The sequence below is a fragment of the Primulina tabacum genome, chromosome 9, assembly GCF_025594145.1.
Source record: "Primulina tabacum isolate GXHZ01 chromosome 9, ASM2559414v2, whole genome shotgun sequence".
NCBI lineage: Eukaryota > Viridiplantae > Streptophyta > Magnoliopsida > Lamiales > Gesneriaceae > Primulina > Primulina tabacum.
In genome coordinates, this window is record NC_134558.1 from 4,524,891 (window position 1) to 4,542,689 (window position 17,799).

General features: G+C 35.8%; 2 protein-coding genes across 2 annotated transcripts; one reads left to right on the top strand and one right to left on the bottom strand.

The window, feature by feature from the left end:
• The first annotated feature begins 500 nt into the window (after positions 1–500).
• Positions 501–2,447, top strand: LOC142556806 (uncharacterized). Its single transcript, XM_075668295.1, has 2 exons — positions 501–1,254; positions 1,785–2,447. The coding sequence occupies exons 1-2, from the start codon at positions 755–757 to the stop codon at positions 2,230–2,232; spliced, it is 948 nt and encodes a 315-aa protein (XP_075524410.1). The 5' UTR covers positions 501–754; the 3' UTR covers positions 2,233–2,447.
• Positions 2,448–12,601: 10,154 nt separating this feature from the next.
• On the bottom strand, positions 12,602–17,244 carry LOC142556807 (protein NRT1/ PTR FAMILY 2.13-like). Its single transcript, XM_075668296.1, has 4 exons — positions 16,955–17,244; positions 16,223–16,440; positions 14,437–15,011; positions 12,602–13,563 (listed from the first exon to the last, which is right to left on the bottom strand). Exons 1-4 carry the CDS (start codon positions 17,178–17,180, stop codon positions 12,687–12,689), a joined length of 1,896 nt encoding a protein of 631 aa, XP_075524411.1. The 5' UTR covers positions 17,181–17,244; the 3' UTR covers positions 12,602–12,686.
• Between the last annotated feature and the right edge of the window lie 555 nt (positions 17,245–17,799).

The following is a 17,799-nucleotide window of genomic DNA, read 5'->3' on the forward strand; positions in this document are numbered from 1 at the left end:
ATCTACGAAATTTGTGAAGAATCGTTTCGTGTTTACATGAGGAAAAATTTACGTGATTGCACTCTTTTTCCCTTATTATAGTTTTTATCCCAATAGGTTTTTCCTAGTAAGGTTTTTAATGAAGCAGTATAAAAACACGTAATGAAGATAATTATTATATCATTATCATATTACAAGGAGGAGTGTTTAAAATACAAGACTGAGTGTTGAAAATAAGAGTTGTAAATATTGAAAATTAGTGTGTGATATGTATGTAATATTGTATTTATTTTTGGATTATTTTCAAAAAAATTCTATAAATAGGTCTCTCAATTTGTGAAGAAAAACACATGTTGAGTGTAGAAAATTTTATAATAATATGCAATTTAATATATTTTGTGAGTCTGAGATTTTCATTTTTTTACTTGTAAATTTTTACTTATTTATTTATTTTATCGATTTGTTCTTCGAACATTCCAAACACGGCCTTAAGAGTTAACGCCCCCGTATCCGAGTATTCCAACGCCCGTCACTTTAACAACCTCCTTTAAAACATCGCCACCAACGTGCAACTTAGCACGACATTCTCCACTCCGCTACACTGCGCACCCGAGCTTCCCGGCGCCGACGGCCTTGTATCAGCTGGAAATCGCGCTGCCCATTTCCAGTCTCACCTCCACAACTCTCTGGAATCTTCTGGAGAGCTTCATTCCACCATATTTGTGAGGTTGATTGTGGATGATTAAGGGTAAAAGAGCAATCTTTTCTAGTTAAAATGGGTGTCGATTACTACAACGTACTGAAAGTTTCGAGAAATGCGACTGAAGAGGATTTGAAGAAGTCTTACAAGAGGTTGGCGATGAAATGGCACCCGGATAAGAATGCGGTGAACACCAAGGAAGCAGAGGAGAAATTCAAGCAGATAAGTGAGGCGTATGATGTGTTGAGTGATACTCAGAAGAGGCAGATCTATGATTTGTACGGGGAAGAGGGGCTTAAGTCTGGTCTGCATGCGCCGCCGAGTTCAAAAGAGAAGGATTTTACCGGTGGTGGACGAGGGAGGGGGTTTAAATTTAGCCAGAGGGATCCAGAGGATATTTTTGTGGAGTTTTTTGGTGGCTTGGATAGTGGGAAAGGGAAGAGTAGTGGCGGCGGCGGAGGGCGGCTGAGGAAAGCGGAGGCGATGGAGCATATGTTGCCGTGTACTTTGGAGGAGTTGTATAAAGGGTCGAGAAGGAAAATGATGATTTCAAGAATCGTTCTTGATTATTCTGGGTAGGTATTTGTGGTTGCTTTTCTGTGTTATCGACTTTGTTTCAGTTTCCTATTGCTTGCATATATTCAGGATTTTGTTTTGGATATTAAAAGTTCTTTTGCATTTTAAGGAATCTTTTTTGTTTTTTTTTTTTTGTTTTCAGGTTTAAATTTGTTTTTTATGCTATGAGGGAAGATTGTGTGTGTATGAGTTATTTAACAAAAGAAATTGTCAGTGGTTACAATTTCCATTTGTATCAATCATACCTTTCCTGTTAGCAGATCAGTGTCTGTAAAGTGTCAAATTATGTCTCTTTGCTATAATATGTGTGTCACATAAGTTCGACTTATTGTTGTATTTTACTGTAAATTCATTCATTTTTATGTGTTGATTTCTATATATATCTTTGAAGCATACTTTGAAATTTGAATTTGCGTGCAATATTAGGATTTTCTGTCTTTTGAATGTGTCTGATGGTGGTGGGCTCAATGCTATCTCCCTCCCCCTTGTTTTCTTGAGTCTATGTTCACTAGCCAAGATCTTATTGCAGCAAGCCGAGCACAGTTGAAGAGGTACTCGCTATAAATGTCAAACCAGGTTGGAAGAATGGCACGAAGATTACTTTTCTTGAGAAAGGGAACCACGAACCCGGTGCTACGCCTGGAGACCTTATCTTTGTTATTGATGAGAAGCCCCATCCGATTTTCAAAAGGGACGGCAATGATCTGTTCATCCATCAAAAAATCTCTCTAGTCGATGCTCTCACGGGAAAGAATCTCAACATAAAAACATTGGATGGACGTGAGCTAATTGTTCCAATATCAGATATTATCAGACCAGGACATGAAATGGTGATTCAAAACGAAGGAATGCCCGTATCAAAAGAACCTGGTAAAAATGGAAACTTAAGGATCAAGTTCGATGTCAAATTCCCTTCAAGCCTTACTGCAGAACAGAAGTCGGATTTAAGGAGGATCCTGGGCAGGACAACCGGGTAGTATCTGTCTGTTTAATACAGATTTACCATGAATGCATATAGCGCAACTAAGTGTATATATATACTTACCTCCTCAATCTAGTAATGGTTTTTGTGCGTAGCAGAGTTTTTTTTCGGGTCGTTGCTTTGGCTTAGCTGCTTTTTCAGCAGCTATACAGAACTTTTTGCGGTTGAATCGTTTTACTCTGTTGTATGCAGATGCTTCTTTCTTCAGTATTTTGAACTTTAGCCTAAACATTCTTTTATTGCATCAATTTCCAGTAATAAGCAGGAAATGTGAAAGATTGCATAGAATATTCATGAAATTATTTCTTACATAAATTGTATGAAAGCCAAATGCATGTAAAATTCAAGTTCAATATGTCACGTTGACAAGGTTAATGATTCGTGCTACTTTGTTTGCTCTCCCCACTCTTAATAAAGCAAGAGCCCACTAAGGATTATTGATCTGAATTAGAATCTCTCAATCTTCTTTTGGAGGTCTTCCCTTTTTGCCCCCACAACCTTATCGACTACTTATCCTCTCTTTAGCAGCACTGAAACTAGGCATGACTGTACTCCGAACCCCTCTGCCACTTCCTGTTTACACAATTCAACTATAATTGATATTTGCAGAGAGGCATGTTCGATGCGTATGTAATTACTTGTTTTATATGAATTAAGCAGCGTTTAATATAAGCTGTTTACTGCTGATAATTGAAATCCTTCAGCAGCAGTACCCCAAAATTTTGGTAATTTTCACACGAGACAAAGTTTGTATCGATTTCTTTGATGTTTCTGGTATTTCGAGTTCTTGCAAGGGAAGAGTTTTGAGTTGTTCAAATGGAATAAAAATGTAAGTGGATGTAGAAATCTTCCTAGGCTGTTCAAATCAGGGGAAATCTAACATGGACAAAATTTGAGAATCAGTAAATTAATCATGGGACTATATATATATTGGGTATTTGGTGTCATATTTCTTGCTTGTAGAAATAAATTTTTACTGCCGAAAGGACATACGTGCAATTCATCATCATCATTCTGGATAAAGTCGACATCAGTATATTTTTCTGTAAACTCCGTGACGGACGGTTGAATTTGATGGCAATGTCCACAACAAGAAAGCTGTGAAATATCCGACGATCTTGAACAGAAGAGAACACATCTTAGCAATAAAATTTACACCAAACGAGTTGTTGATTGAGATTTAACAACACGAAATCGAGAAGACTCACGAGCTTTGAAGCTTGTTTCGAGGCTTCAAAATGGATCCTCCATCTCGTCGAGGAATCGAACATTTTTTCTGTTTTTTCTTGGGACCTTGCATCATGTCGACCGCTGATGTTAAATATGAAAAATATTGCTTCATGCAGCCACTTTATTCTAATATTTTTGATCTTCCAGCACTTTTTTTAAAAATTTTGTGCATGATCTAATGCCATCAAATTATTGGTCCGAAATAAACAAATTTCGAATATTATGTACGGTTTCAAAAATTTCCATTTTCGAATAAGATATGATAGTCATACGTGCCTTTTTTTTTTTCTTTTTCTCTTCCTCATTTTCACACGCAATTTCGCCATTTTTGCACGGCAAGCATCTTACCACTACATATTTGGATTGAATTTTCAACGAGTTTTAACTGTTGGGTCTTCTTTTTTCCCCCCTCCATATTTGGATCGAGTTACTCATGATATTTTAAGTTTTAATATGTCATGTATCGTTGTTTCTGTTGCGCATTTTCCGCTCGCAAGCGCACGTTTGTCAAGTTTTAATATAAGAGAGTAAATTATAATTCCCACGAGGATTGTATACATAAAAGTATATCCGTGCTTATAATTAAAATAATCACAACTTTATGTAGAAAAATCAATAAAATGTTTAGTCTACTTAGAACGAATTTATTGAAAATAACTATTAATTGAATCACCGAATTGAGCAAATGTCAATGAGATAAAATATCTAGAGTAATGATTTCACTTAATTTTCACCATAACTATTCTCAGTTGAATTTATATTCATGAATACCATTAATTTAATAGCCAAGAACACTTGATTATTTTATTCCTCATTTTTCAAGTGACGAATAAAGTGTATCATTCAAACTTCGATTCAAACATTCATAATAAAAATCTAAGTTCAATTGATATATGCAAACAATGATCTTACCTAAACCCCGCTAAAGTTATGCGCCTTTCCGAACAATATAAACATTTAACGATGTGTCTTTAATGATCCATAATTCTATTCCCTATCCCGAGTTGTAGAATTAATATGATAACAGTCAATTTATGGCCAGTAAATTGAAATCAATAAGAACTAGAAAACACAAACAAACTAACATGAATTCAATCATATAAACAATAGAGTCAAAATTATCGTGTCAACGGAGTTACATTATCCTCTAGAATTGAAAAGTTAGTGCATAACAAAATCTAAACTAAAACACAACATGTTTGAAGATTTAGACATTTCAATACAAGAATTTAAAGGGTGAAAGAACTAGATAACAAATTAGAAGTGGCGTCTCTATCCCCAAATTCGTCGTTCTTCGTTTTTGAGATCAATCCTTGCTTTCCAAATCCTTCTCCAATGTATCCTCTTCGTCTATCACGACTTTTCTCTTCAAAACGGCTCTCCTCAGGTTGAACCCTATTTCTCCCTTTTATCCTTCGTTCAAGCCCGTAAAATAGAGCCCAATTATCTTTCCGCGCAGGCATTAGCGCCGCGGCGCCCGTAACCATAATCCAATCCTAGACTTAGCGCCGCAATGCTTGTAATGTAGCGCCTAGGCGCTTGAGCTTCGGCAACCCTGGCGCTGCGGCGTTGAGTTGTAGCGCTGTAGCTCTTCTTTCCTTCCTGTGAAGCCTTAGCGCTGCAACGCTTCTTCCTTGGAGTTGCCCTGCTAGTCCATCAACAATTCAGCATAAATAAAACCTCTAATCATCATCATCATTCATCCAATAATTTTTTACCTCCTCCACGAAACAAAAACAACAAATACCATGCATTAACATAATTTAAATGAATTCTCATATAAATTAAGTGCATTTGTTGCACTTATCAATAGGGATATTTATGATGCATTAGGTAGACTCGAAAGGCTCAACATACTTTTAAGAATTGCCTAAATAATTTCATGTCACACTTTACCCGTATTTTGTCTCGAGGAGTGTGAGGTTAAGTTCTAGACAACTACTAATCCATAGTCGATACAGAATGATCATGCAACTCAACAAGTAAATGGTTTCATGCAATAAGAACTCAACTACACACTTCATTTTTCAATTAGGCACAAAGGGCTGTAAATGATAATAAAAAGGAATAGACCCAAAGTAGTTCGAACAATGCCTAGGTCATCTCTGTATACACAAACATCTTACTTAGGTTCATGTTATTCTAGATAATGTTTTAGTTCTCAATCATCGGTTTAGTATCCCAAGTGAGTGAATGTTTCCTAACAACGATGGGATCAACAATCATGGCACCAGTACATAAAAATGTGAAAGAAGAGAAATCATACATATATATTGACCTATTTTAATTCAAAATAATTTCTCATCATAGGCCGAATACTTGTATATTCTACAACCTGACTCGATTTATTTGAAACTAAAAGTAAAACTCAAAACTACTCGACTAGAGTCCCTACGAAATTTAAAAAATTTAATTGCTATACAAGAAATAACTAATCACCCACAAACTTAAGTACGTGTATTGTCCCCAATGTACAGTAATGAACCCAGAAAGCATCAGGACTCATTGTCCTCTTCTGAAAAATCAACCTCCTCATCATCCAAGTCATCAAGCTCATCATCCTCATAAGAATCATACTCATCATCAATAGATCGGTGTGAAAAGATGGCGGAGGCGGAAATGGCTCGTCGGAGGCGCTTGACCCAGGAAAGCGCTGTGCCAACATACGGGTAAAGTCATGCACATATTCCATGTGCTCGCAAGTAATCCGCCACTATCTTCTCATCATGTGCTCCAAATCATCGAGAGGCTCATGCGCGGACTGTGGCCTCCCAGTACCTGCACGTTGTACATGTGGTGCCTGTGGGGTGAGCTGCAGCTGTGCTCCAATCCTGAATCCTCACCTGGACCACTAGCACTCTATCGTCGTCTCTTATATCTCGGGAGGACCCCAACTAGTAAAATATCTCCTTTTGTTAGAAACACCTTCTCGCTGTCATCCCATGTGACACCCGCTACGTGACAAGGTCTGTAATGGTCAAAGAATGGGGCATACTAACAGTGGAAGTGCCGTGGGCAGCTTGCAAGATCGAGTACATAATCACCCGATCTGCATCAACTGTCTTGTCAGTGATGATACAATATACCAAAGCTGCCTTACTCTTAGTCACAGTTGACACATGCCCAGATGACATCAACATCAAGACTACAAAATGGTACCATTTATATGCCTCCCTCTTCATAGACGTAGCCGAAAATGTACCAGGGCTCGTTGATTGTTGAGTTTTCAAACTGTGCCCGGCTCACAGTAATAATCGCTTCCTATGGGTAAGTCTCTCTCATGAACGTCGTGTAATCATCAGTGTCATAGTCGGGCATCGAGTACAACGAGTTAATCGTCCGACTGTCGAATGCAACCATCCGTCCTCGGATCTTTACATCATAATTCTCGTGTTTCACCATTCAGACCATTGTAGAATAATTCATTATGTACCCAGTCTTCAAAACCATGAATCGGGCACCTCCTCAACAATTCCCTAGTACCGTTCCCATGCCTCATAAAACTGCTCAAAGTCAGTCTGCCTAAAAGTACTAACTTGAATCTTCAACTATGCAGACTTCGCACGGAGAAAATACTTGGAAAGGAACTTCATTGCTAAATCCTGCCATGTCGTGATACTCCCTAAAGGAAGCGATTGGAGCCATCCTCTTGCAGTCTTGCCTGGTCCCTGAGAGAAAATGGAAACAAACGCAGTCTAATAATATCATCAGATACATTATTAATCTTTACCGTATTTGTAATCTCTAGGAAAGTCCACATATGAAGGTGAGGATCTGTAGTGGCGGTTCCCGCAAACTGGTTCTGTTGAACCATGTTAATCAAGGCTGGCTTAAACTCGAAATTGTTAGCATTGATAGTACCCCGAGCAATGCCATAATAATGTGTGTTGATCACTGGTCTGAAATGATCTTTGATGGATATAGTTATTGGCGGGTTTCGCCTGTTGTCTTCTCTGTTTTCGGCCAATGCTTGAATATCTTCTCTTCTCGTTTTTCTTAATATTCTTGCAGTTCTTTCGATCTTAGGAACAAAGATAAGCAAGTCAAGAATTTGCGATCTTCGCATGCACTGTCAAACAAAGAAAAAGAACAAATCAGTGATTACTATAATAATATAAAAACAACTCTAATTAAAATAATGATTAATCAGTAACAATACTGATATAAATTTAAAATTAACACTCCCCGACAACGACGTCAACAACTAGTTGCGTATTTTTCGCTCGTAAACGCACAGTTGTCAAGTTTTAATATAGGAGAGTAAAATATCGTTCCCACGAAGAGTGTATACATAAAAGTATATCGGTGCTTGTAATTAAAATAGTCACGACTTTATCTAGAAGAATCAATAAAAGGTTTAGTCTACTTAGAACGAATTTATTGAAAATAACTATTAATCGAATCATCGAATTGAGCAAATGTCAATGAGAAAAAATATCTAGAGTAATGATTTCACTTAATTTTCACGATAACTTTTCCCGGTTGAATTTATATTCATGAATTCCATTCATTTAATAGCCAAGAACATTTGATTATTTTATTCCCCATTTTCCAAGTGACGAATAAAATGTATAATTCAAACTTCGATTCAAACATTCATAATAAAAATCTAAGTTCAATTGATATATGCAAAGATGATCTTACCTAAACCCCGCTAAAGCTATACACCTTCTGAACAATATAAACATTTAACGATGGTCTCCAATGATCCATAATTCTAGTCCCTATCCCGAGTTGTAGAATTAATATGATGACAGTCAATTTATGGCCTAGTAAATTGAAATCAATAAGAAATAGAAAACACAAACTAACTAACATGAATTCAATCATATAAACAATAGAGTCAAAATTATCGTGTCAACGAAGTTACACCATCCTCTAGAATTGAAAAGTTAGTGCATAACGAAATCTAAACTAAAACACAACATTTTTGAAGATTTAGACATCTCAATACAAGAATTTAAAGGGCGAAAGAACCATATAACAAATCAGAAGTGGCGTCTCTATCTCCAAATTCGTCGTTCTTCGGTTTTGAGATCAATCCTTGCATTCCAAATCCTTCTCCAATGTATCCTCTTCGTCTATCACGGCTTTTCTCTTCAAAACGGCTCTCCTCAGGTTGAAACCCTATTTGTCCCTTTTATCCTTCGTTCGAGCCCGTAAAATAAAGCCCAATTATCTTTCCGTTCGGCAGTAGCGCCACGACACTTGTCAAGCAGCGCCTAGGCACCTGTAAACCATACTCCAATCCCAGACTTAGCGCCGCAACGCTTGTAATGTAGCGCCTAGGCGCTTGAGTTTCGGCAACCTTGGCACTGCGGTGCTGAGTTGTAGCGCTGCAACTCTTTTTTCCCTCGTGTAAAGCCTTAGCGCTACAACACTTCTTTTTTAGAGCTGCGGCTAATCATCATCATTCATCCAATAATTGTTGACCTCTTTTACGACACAAAAACAACAAATACTACGCATAATTCTGTCCAAAACTAACAAAAATAAAATGGATTCTCTTATAAATTAAGTGCAATTCTTGCACTTATAAGTTTTGACAACCGAGACGGAGTTTTCATGCCTTTTGTGTATGGACATGATAGGTGGTACATGTCGTTCGACCTCAGGTGATCGATAGGAAGCATCAGGAGGTACCAGAGCTTATTGAGAGTGACATTGATTGTATTTAGATATTATGTAGTGTTGTCGTCGCACATATACTATATGTATAAATTTGGAGGATTGTGTTATGTTATTATCGAGTTTTGTCGGCTCTATGATATTTTTGTTTGTATATGTCACGATTGTGTCTAGCCGGAACTTTTTTATGTTAGTGTTTATTGAAGAAATATGTTTTTTATTTTAAGTATTTGATTTTGTGGTATGTCCTATTTACAAGAAGGTCGTGCCAAAAAATTTATAGGGACAAACACATATTTTTAACTCATTTTTTTGATGTTTCCCGATTAATCATTATTGCATGTTAATATATCGTGATTAGAATAATGGGCCCTCACAACAAGAGTATGAACTTCCAGGAGTTGAGGAAGCAGAAATTGAAGAATCTTTTATCTTGGAGAAAGTCAAACGGGTAAACAGTCCTTAGATAATTGCTCCTGAAGATCACATTGTTGCTAAAAAAGTCACGACTGACAAAGAGGTCAACCCCTCATTCAAACAGCCTAGAGGTCGAGATATCCACCACAGTGGAAGAACTATGTCAAAATCCAAACATCGAAGAATCTTTACTTCAGACCGATGGTCAAGTGAACCGGCATAAACCTTCAAAGGAACAAGCTCTTCCATCCTCCCCGCTACAACACATGCCATCAAAAGAATTCCCAGATATTCCTCCAATATCTATGGATAAAGTTGTAAAATCTCTATCTCAATTTGATTTCGATCATAGCAAGATGAACTCCTCCTCTCTCATGCTTGAAGATCTCACCGTTGAGAAAGACAGAAATTATATATATGAAGATATTAATCTAGAATCAATGCCTACCACTCCTGCCAGTGAAAAAAATATTGAAAATCAATTGCTCTCTCCTAAGTCCCTATCTGGTAAAGAGTTGATCATTTACAGTGAAAAGACCAAGAAAATAATGATATAAGAAGTGACTGATATGCAGATAGAATAAGTACCAGTTATAGCAGCCAATGCAATAATTTCAAGTCCATCTCGTGGTACTAAATTGCACCAATGCGGTCATTCATACCCTCCTCCAGAAGAATTTTTACCCAAAAGAGCAGACTCTCCAACAAAGACTCCATTTGATCATCTAATGTCTCAATTGATCATCATCTCTCATTTAATGAATGACATGGAAATAAAAAACTATGCTCATCAGGTCCAGTTCGACAACTTCAAGGCTCAAGTGGTCAAGAACTTGAATGCTATTGAATTTCAATTCAAATCAACAATGGATGATCAAACCCAGATAATGAATTGATCCGCTACCATGAACACAGAACTCTCAGATCGGATTTCTCATTGTCAAACTTATATGGATACTGAGTTGAAAGCTAAAGTTGCTCAAGTAAAAAACGTATAGATGAGCGGATCGATACTTTGGGTGGCTTGTTGCAAGAAATTCTTGATTGTTTGCAACATGGTGATACTAAAAAAAGAGAAGTGGTGGATCACAAAAGTAAAAAAGAGTATAAACATCGAGGTGAGAGAGATAGATATGAAGATTTAAGAAAGCTGATGAAAGAATGAGAAAGTAAGATGAAGATAGAAGAAATAGAGGAAGTGGTGGAGGTTCAAGCCATAGAAGACATGTTTTATATTTCTTTATAAGTGTATTAGGTAGATTATGATTTAAATTTTTTGCACCTATAAAAATGACATTTCATCTCTTTCAATCATCCCTTATATTGTTTAAATGTATGCTTTTGTATAAACTTGCATATTGGTTTTATTATCACAAAAAATGGAAAAAAATTAGAACATTTTTACTATCCTAAATTTTGGTGGTCGACAAATAACAATATCGAACTATTTCAGATCCTGCTGCTCTTTAATTATAATTTTAGGTTTCAGGCCGCCGGATCGTTTCAAGCCTTTTAGGCAAAAATATCAGAAGTTTAAGCTGTTTTGACAATAAAGTCAAGTCATATATTATTTAAATTCTAGCTTCGAGAAATCATCTGTCAAACTGACCATATCAAGTTCCCTTCATAACACACATGTTCAAACCGTTGCAACGCTAACCGCACTGCAACTGGTCAAAATTGAATAATTTCAAAAAAGATAATGCAAATCAAGCCGTTGAACAAATGCCGTATTTAGTATCATTAAACAATATCATACTAACTCATAAATGACAGAAAGCTGCCTATTTTGGCCATGACACGCCAACTTTTTGAAAAGCAATGTTAAAGTCACAAAAGTATAAGGAACATTAAATGATCATTTAATGATACGACAATGATTGAAAACGACATGTCTATTATATAGGGTAATTGCATAGATGGTTATTGAAAAACAAATCCGATCGTTGGAGTTTTTCAACTATTTATATGCGGATTTCAAAGAGAAATAAGCAAAAACGAGAAACTATTGATGAATTTGATTACTCTCTCAAAGCTTTCATATTTCCAAGAACTTCGAGCACACTCAAGCTTTCAATCTCAAGTTTCTTACTTAGCTCAAGCTTATCAGAATATATCATATCTTCAAAGATTATTTTGTATTATACTACCAACTCAATCTGTCAAGCGACCATTGGGTTATTTTGTTTTGTTTTCTGGTAAACTTAGACTTCTTAAACATCCACATATTTTAAAGTGATCCCTAAGAGTAAGTTATAAAGCGATCGATAAGAGTTTCAACTTAGACAATGATAAGTCCTAATTGAAGTGAGTTGTTACAAGACGTTGTAAAATCAAAGTCTTTTAGTGAAAACTTTCCTAAGTGGAAAAATGTGACGTAAAAGTGTTGTATCTGAATATGCATAAAAATATATGGCTCATTTCGTTACGCATCTTACATCTTGCATATCATATTTCAATCCATTGCTTGTTAAAATATCTACTGCGTTGTATAATTCATCACTAGTCAAAACAGACTGTTTCCGTACTTATTCACTTTTCAGTGGTCCAACAAACTAAATATTCAAGAATATTTTTTTAACAACCTAAAAACTGTTGATGACGGTTCAAAGTTTGAAGAAAACTTTTTAAAAAGTTAATTCACCCTCTCTAAACTCTAATCTGATCTCAACTGATATGCTACTGAATTTTTACAAAATAAAATTAAAATCAAAATATTATTTGGAAGGAAAATAAATATTTTGGTCTACTAACTTATTTAAATTTGAGTTTTAGCCAATAAAATCAAACATTAGTTCACTAACTTTTAATTTTTCAGATATTTTGCTCTAATTGTTAATGTGGTTCCGACTCATTCATTATTTTCAAAATATTTTAAGTATCATATCAATACTCTAAAGAAAAATGACTAAAAAAAAAAAAACAAGGCACCAAAAAAAATTTAATGCTAAATAGACCAAAACCATGAAACAATTCATTGGATAAAAAATTTACTTTCCTTTTGATAATAACTTTATGAATATTTCTATGAGCTCGATCGAATCATAAGTTTGGTCCGCGAGTTCAGCTTAGTTTTTAATTTTTAAAACAACCACATCAATGTTGTTACTATAACTTTATTATCTTATTATTCTTTCATGAACCAAGTATTACAATCCTCCATACAACATTATTTTATACATCAAAATTTGGCTTTTCAACCTCATCGCTTTCTCCATCACTACCAATTCTCATTCTACTCTTATACTGATAACCCCTCGACACCCAAAGAAAGTACACTATATTCAACACTCCCAACCCTGCAATGAGAAAATAAAAATTCTCAACTTTCCCAGCATTAATATCTTTTGTTAACCAATCAGGTCGCCCCTTACGTCCCGTCGAATTGTGCACGACATTGACAATCAGAGCACTAAGGTAACTGGCTCCAGCCATTGTACAAGAAAACAAAGAATTAGCCAGACTAGTCATACTTTCAGGAAACTCTTTGTTATAGAACTCGATTTGTCCGATAATATTGAATGCTTCCGCAAATCCCATCAGTATAAGCTGTGGTGCTAGCCAGAAAACGGTCATGGGGGCAACCCCATCAGCCCTATGATGCACGATAGCCGAATCCCTTCGCATGCGCTCGACTAGACCAGCCACAACCATCGACATGGCAGAGAAAACGAGCCCGATACCCATTCTTTGGAGTAGAGTGATGCCACCCTCGAGTTTTGTGACTTTACGGACCGAGGGCACGACCAATCTGTCGTATATCGGTACCCATATCCCGACAGTGATCATGGATATGACACCGAGTGTACCTGGGGGGATTTGGAAGTTTGAGGTGAGTCGACGGTCCATTTTCGAGGCTTGGGACATTGTGAATGTGCCTTGTTGTGCTATGGCAGTGAAACAGATGATGCCGGAAGCCCATATTGGAATGACTTTGATTATACATTTGAGTTCTTCGGTTTGTTGGACACTGCAAAGTCTCCATGGATTGGAGATGGAGCCATTGGGTTGAATGTCACCTTCTGCTATTATGGCTGCTTTGTTCAAGAATCTGGTCGTTGGCATAATTTTAGAATATTACGTTAGTTTTGCATTCGTGGCCGATTACGAGATTGTCAAATTCCAACTTGGCCGCAATAACACCCGACATCAGGTCAGCTATATCTTGTATGATATAAGTACGAAGGGTAGGAAAAAATTTCCGAATTTTCGGTATACAAAAAATCACCGTACCTAAAAAATACCAAATTTACCGGATTTTCGATATACCGAAGATTTCGGTACCGTACGATAATAGTATACAATTTGAAAATTTTGGTATATACCGGAATATCGAAATAACGAAAAAATATATAATATTTTAAAACAATAAATTTATAAAATTTTAAAAATATAAGGATTTTTCTGTACAAAATGGTATATACCGATATCCTATCGAATTTTCGATATACAGTACAATTTCGATATAATAAAATGTTAGTTAGATGTATCTAAATTTTGGATATCTCGAATTTCGATGCACACAGTATCGTCGACTATGCGCCGGATGAAGACAAATTACTAAACTTCGTGAAGATCTCCTCTCTCTCTCTCATAACAATGGGACCATTTGGACCTCGTGATACATAAAATATCAAGTCGAAAGATGCCGATAGTCATTAAAAAAACAAACGGCAAGTTGGGATCAATCTCCATCACTGGAGTCCACATTATTTCCCATCAATTCACACCCATAACCATTATTATAACAATATGATCGTGTCAAGAATTTGACCCTAAGATTGTATTCTTTGCTCAAGAATCCATGCAGTTTTTCTTAAGAGAGATGAGATCTAAACGAAACATATATAAAAACATTAAACAAATATGAAGTCGTAAAGAAGTTAAACATACTAAATGTCAATGAATGGATTAGATGGGGTACCTGCATTTATTTGTTAAATGCAACTTCTCCCCAAGCGTTCCCTTCCCCAATGGTGGGTCATAATATGTCCCGTCGACGACTCCGCCAACTTCCAGAATGTTGACCTTCCGTTTCTTGTATGCAGCCACCACCACATGTGCTATCCCAGAGAACACACTACCTTCAGGCTTTACGTACACATAAAGCCTCGTCCCGGCGAAAAACAGTGAAATCGAGCAGACCATGAGCACCGTAAGGATGCCGAAACCCCAAACCCAGCTCACAGAATCTTGAATATAGACCACCAAAGTAAGTGCGAGGATTAAAACAACTGTGAATGTGGTGTAATACCAGTTAAAGAAGCTGTTGATCCCTTTCCGTCCTTCGTCTGTGTTGCGGTCGAACTGGTCGACACCGAACGGGATGCTGCATGGCCGAATGCCTCCGGCGCCGATGGACAAAAACCCCAACGCCATGGCCAAGATTCCGAATTGGAACTTGGTGGGACCCTGGCAAGAATTGGTGGAATGTTGAACGTTGCATGTTGGAGGATGCAACTGAGGAAACCACGCTATAAGTGTCAAGATCAACATACCCTGTCGATGGAGAAGTTTAAATAAACACTATTTTTTTTTAACCAAAGAAATTTCTTTAAAAACATAATTTTATGCTTTTGGCTTTACGATAAATTAATAAATTAAAAACTTCATCATCGTATATAACTTGACTTGCTAGGATTTAATTATTGTCCAGAAACTTAAACAAATTTAATTTTCTATTAATAAATATAACCAACTCGAAACATGCATGCATACACATATATGTTTAAGCTGATACAAATACTGAGTATTTTTGTTTTTTTTGTCAACTGAAATTTTTTCACTTTTAGGGATTATTTTTTAAGTAATATTTTTTATTATTTCAAGGCTTTATTTTTATTTTTTTAACAAAATTGAATTCAAGATTTTAGTTTGTGATTTTTTTAAAAAAATTTAGCTTTGATTTCGTGATTTTACCAGGGAAACAATATAATGCCATAATAATGACTGAAACTGCTCAAGAATAAGAGTAGATGAGACGGTCTCACGAATCTTTATCTGTGAGACGGGTCATCCATACTGATATTTACAATAAAAAGTAATACTTTTTCATGGATGACCCAAGTAAGAGAACCGTCTCACAAAATACGAGAGCGTCTCACACAAGTTTTTGTCCAAGATTAATACGATAAATGGCAACTTTTTTTAAAAAAATTAATTTGTCCTAATTCCCGTCAGGGACACTCGACAATCCAATTTGATTAATGTGATTTATGTTGATCCCACATGAAGAATCCAAAAACGTACAAACATATAATAATTAATATTGCTAGCTGTCGACGAAAACAATGCGGCTATCAGTTGCGTACCTTAAGTAAGAGAAACAATACAAGGGATCAATTAACCTTTTTGAAAAGTATAAACTATTTAACTCTTAAAAAAAAAATTCTAACGTAACACCAAAAAGCATTCGTGTGGTATCGAGAAATACTAATGTAAAATGTGAAAATGCTAACATATCACCGAAAAATATTCATGTAAAATCGGAAATTTTTTAACGTTTTCACACTGTCTCAACCTCAACAAACTGACTCGTTTTGACCCAAATTCAAATGGGTCACCCATTTTTAAAGGGAGTTGGGCTGATCTATCGGTTTAACCCGTTTTAACGAGTCAATATCGAGACTAATTAGAAGCTGTGGCACCCTCCGAATCAGAAAAGTTGAAGAGAACCATGATTGATTTAATGCTAGAATGTGGCTACATACCATCAAAGAAGCGAAAGAAGCAAAAGCAATGGTGGTGAATCTGCCGGTGTAGGCATCCGAAATAAATGCACCCACCAAGGGCGCAAAATTTGTGATACCCGACCAAATATTCAACACATTCGAGGCCAACACCTGCTCCATGTGGAGCTGTGTTAACAAGAACACCATAAAATTTGCAATCAAACCCATGGATGCCAATCTTTCAAACGTCTCATTTCCTGTTATTTAAAAAAAAAAATCATAATATATATACGAGGAAAAGGATTGTTAATTAAAATTCAATTATATATAAAGAAAATTACATTTTTTTTATATGTGTTTGTTTTTTGTAATTCTGGCCTCACAATTTTTTTATTTTATTGACAAGAGCCTAAAAATAATTATATATTTTTCATTTTACTCCTAATATTTGCTTTTGTCTCTTTTAATTTTTTATTTTATTTTTTTCTCCGACCTCCATTTTTTTTCAGCTTTGTCCTTGCAGGGATATTATTAATTTTACCTACAATAATAATTACTCTTCGTTTAATATGCAGTACCTTCATTTGCAATTTTTATAAATATTACACATAAGGCGCAGCTATTCCCAAATCTAATTCTTGGACTATAGAAGTAGTTTTCTCTTGCGAATGATTTTATATCTAAAACATGTAACAAAGCAAAAGAACTCAAATATTTTATCCATTCGTTGATATAAACTACATAATATATTATATATATGCATGTGTGTACCCAATACGAAAGGCATGGCCTTCCATCCGCCAGGCTTTCTCAGCTGCGGGGATGCGACCTTTGATCCATTTTCCGGCAGAGACGTTGATGTCGGCAGCGGCGACTTGGAAGGTAGAAGAAATTTAGAGGGGAAGCAGTGAAATTTATTCAAGCAAAGAGAAGACAAGGAAGAAGAGGAGTTCAAATAATCTTTGTTCTTATTTTCTTTTGAGGATTCCATAGCCATATTCTGTAAATAAGCTGCTTGATTTTCTTGCTGCTGAGTAGTTTATTTATATATATATAATGGTGGAGTGAAGCAGTCATATGTATTGATTATGTCTTAATTACGTAATAAAGAAAAAAAAAAACAAACCAATCATTGTAACATGTCGGTTTAATTACTGGTTGTATTACTCTGCTAGTATGTCGCAGTCATGCATTTCATATTTAGATATGTATGATTTTTAAATGAGGTAATGGAATAATTTATAGATATTTATTTCACTTACGTAACAGAACAAAGCTCTTTGTTGTATTTACTTTTGCTTAATCGTAGAGACGCTGCACATGATATGTCGTTATACTCCCGGGCACAAATTAATGTTGGAATAAATATCGTAGATTAGTTGGCATGGGTGTCTAATGTGACTAAAATTAAGCTTATATTATATATATTAAAACCTATCTACTTTACAATCAATATAAGTTTTTATTCCCATTACATGAGTCGCGTCTACTTACAATCAATATAAGTTTCTATTCTCGTTACATGAGTCGTGTAAGAGAACGCGATTCCAAATAATCAATATCATGTAGTGACCTCAGACAAAAAAAGGATACAAAAAATCATTAAAACCAAATTT

Excerpts from the sequence above, each read along its gene's own strand:
- LOC142556807 (XM_075668296.1), bottom strand. The coding sequence starts at position 17,180 with ATGGCTATGGAATCCTCAAAAGAAAATAAGAACAAAGATTATTTGAAC. Across the intron at positions 16,441-16,954 it reads GGCCATGCCTTTCGTATTGG|GAAATGAGACGTTTGAAAGA; the intron begins GTACACACATGC and ends TTTAAATAACAG. Across the intron at positions 13,564-14,436 it reads CATTTAACAAATAAATGCAG|ATTCTTGAACAAAGCAGCCA; the intron begins GTACCCCATCTA and ends GCCAACGACCAG.
- LOC142556806 (XM_075668295.1), top strand. The coding sequence starts at position 755 with ATGGGTGTCGATTACTACAACGTACTGAAAGTTTCGAGAAATGCGACT. Across the intron at positions 1,255-1,784 it reads ATCGTTCTTGATTATTCTGG|CAAGCCGAGCACAGTTGAAG; the intron begins GTAGGTATTTGT and ends ATCTTATTGCAG.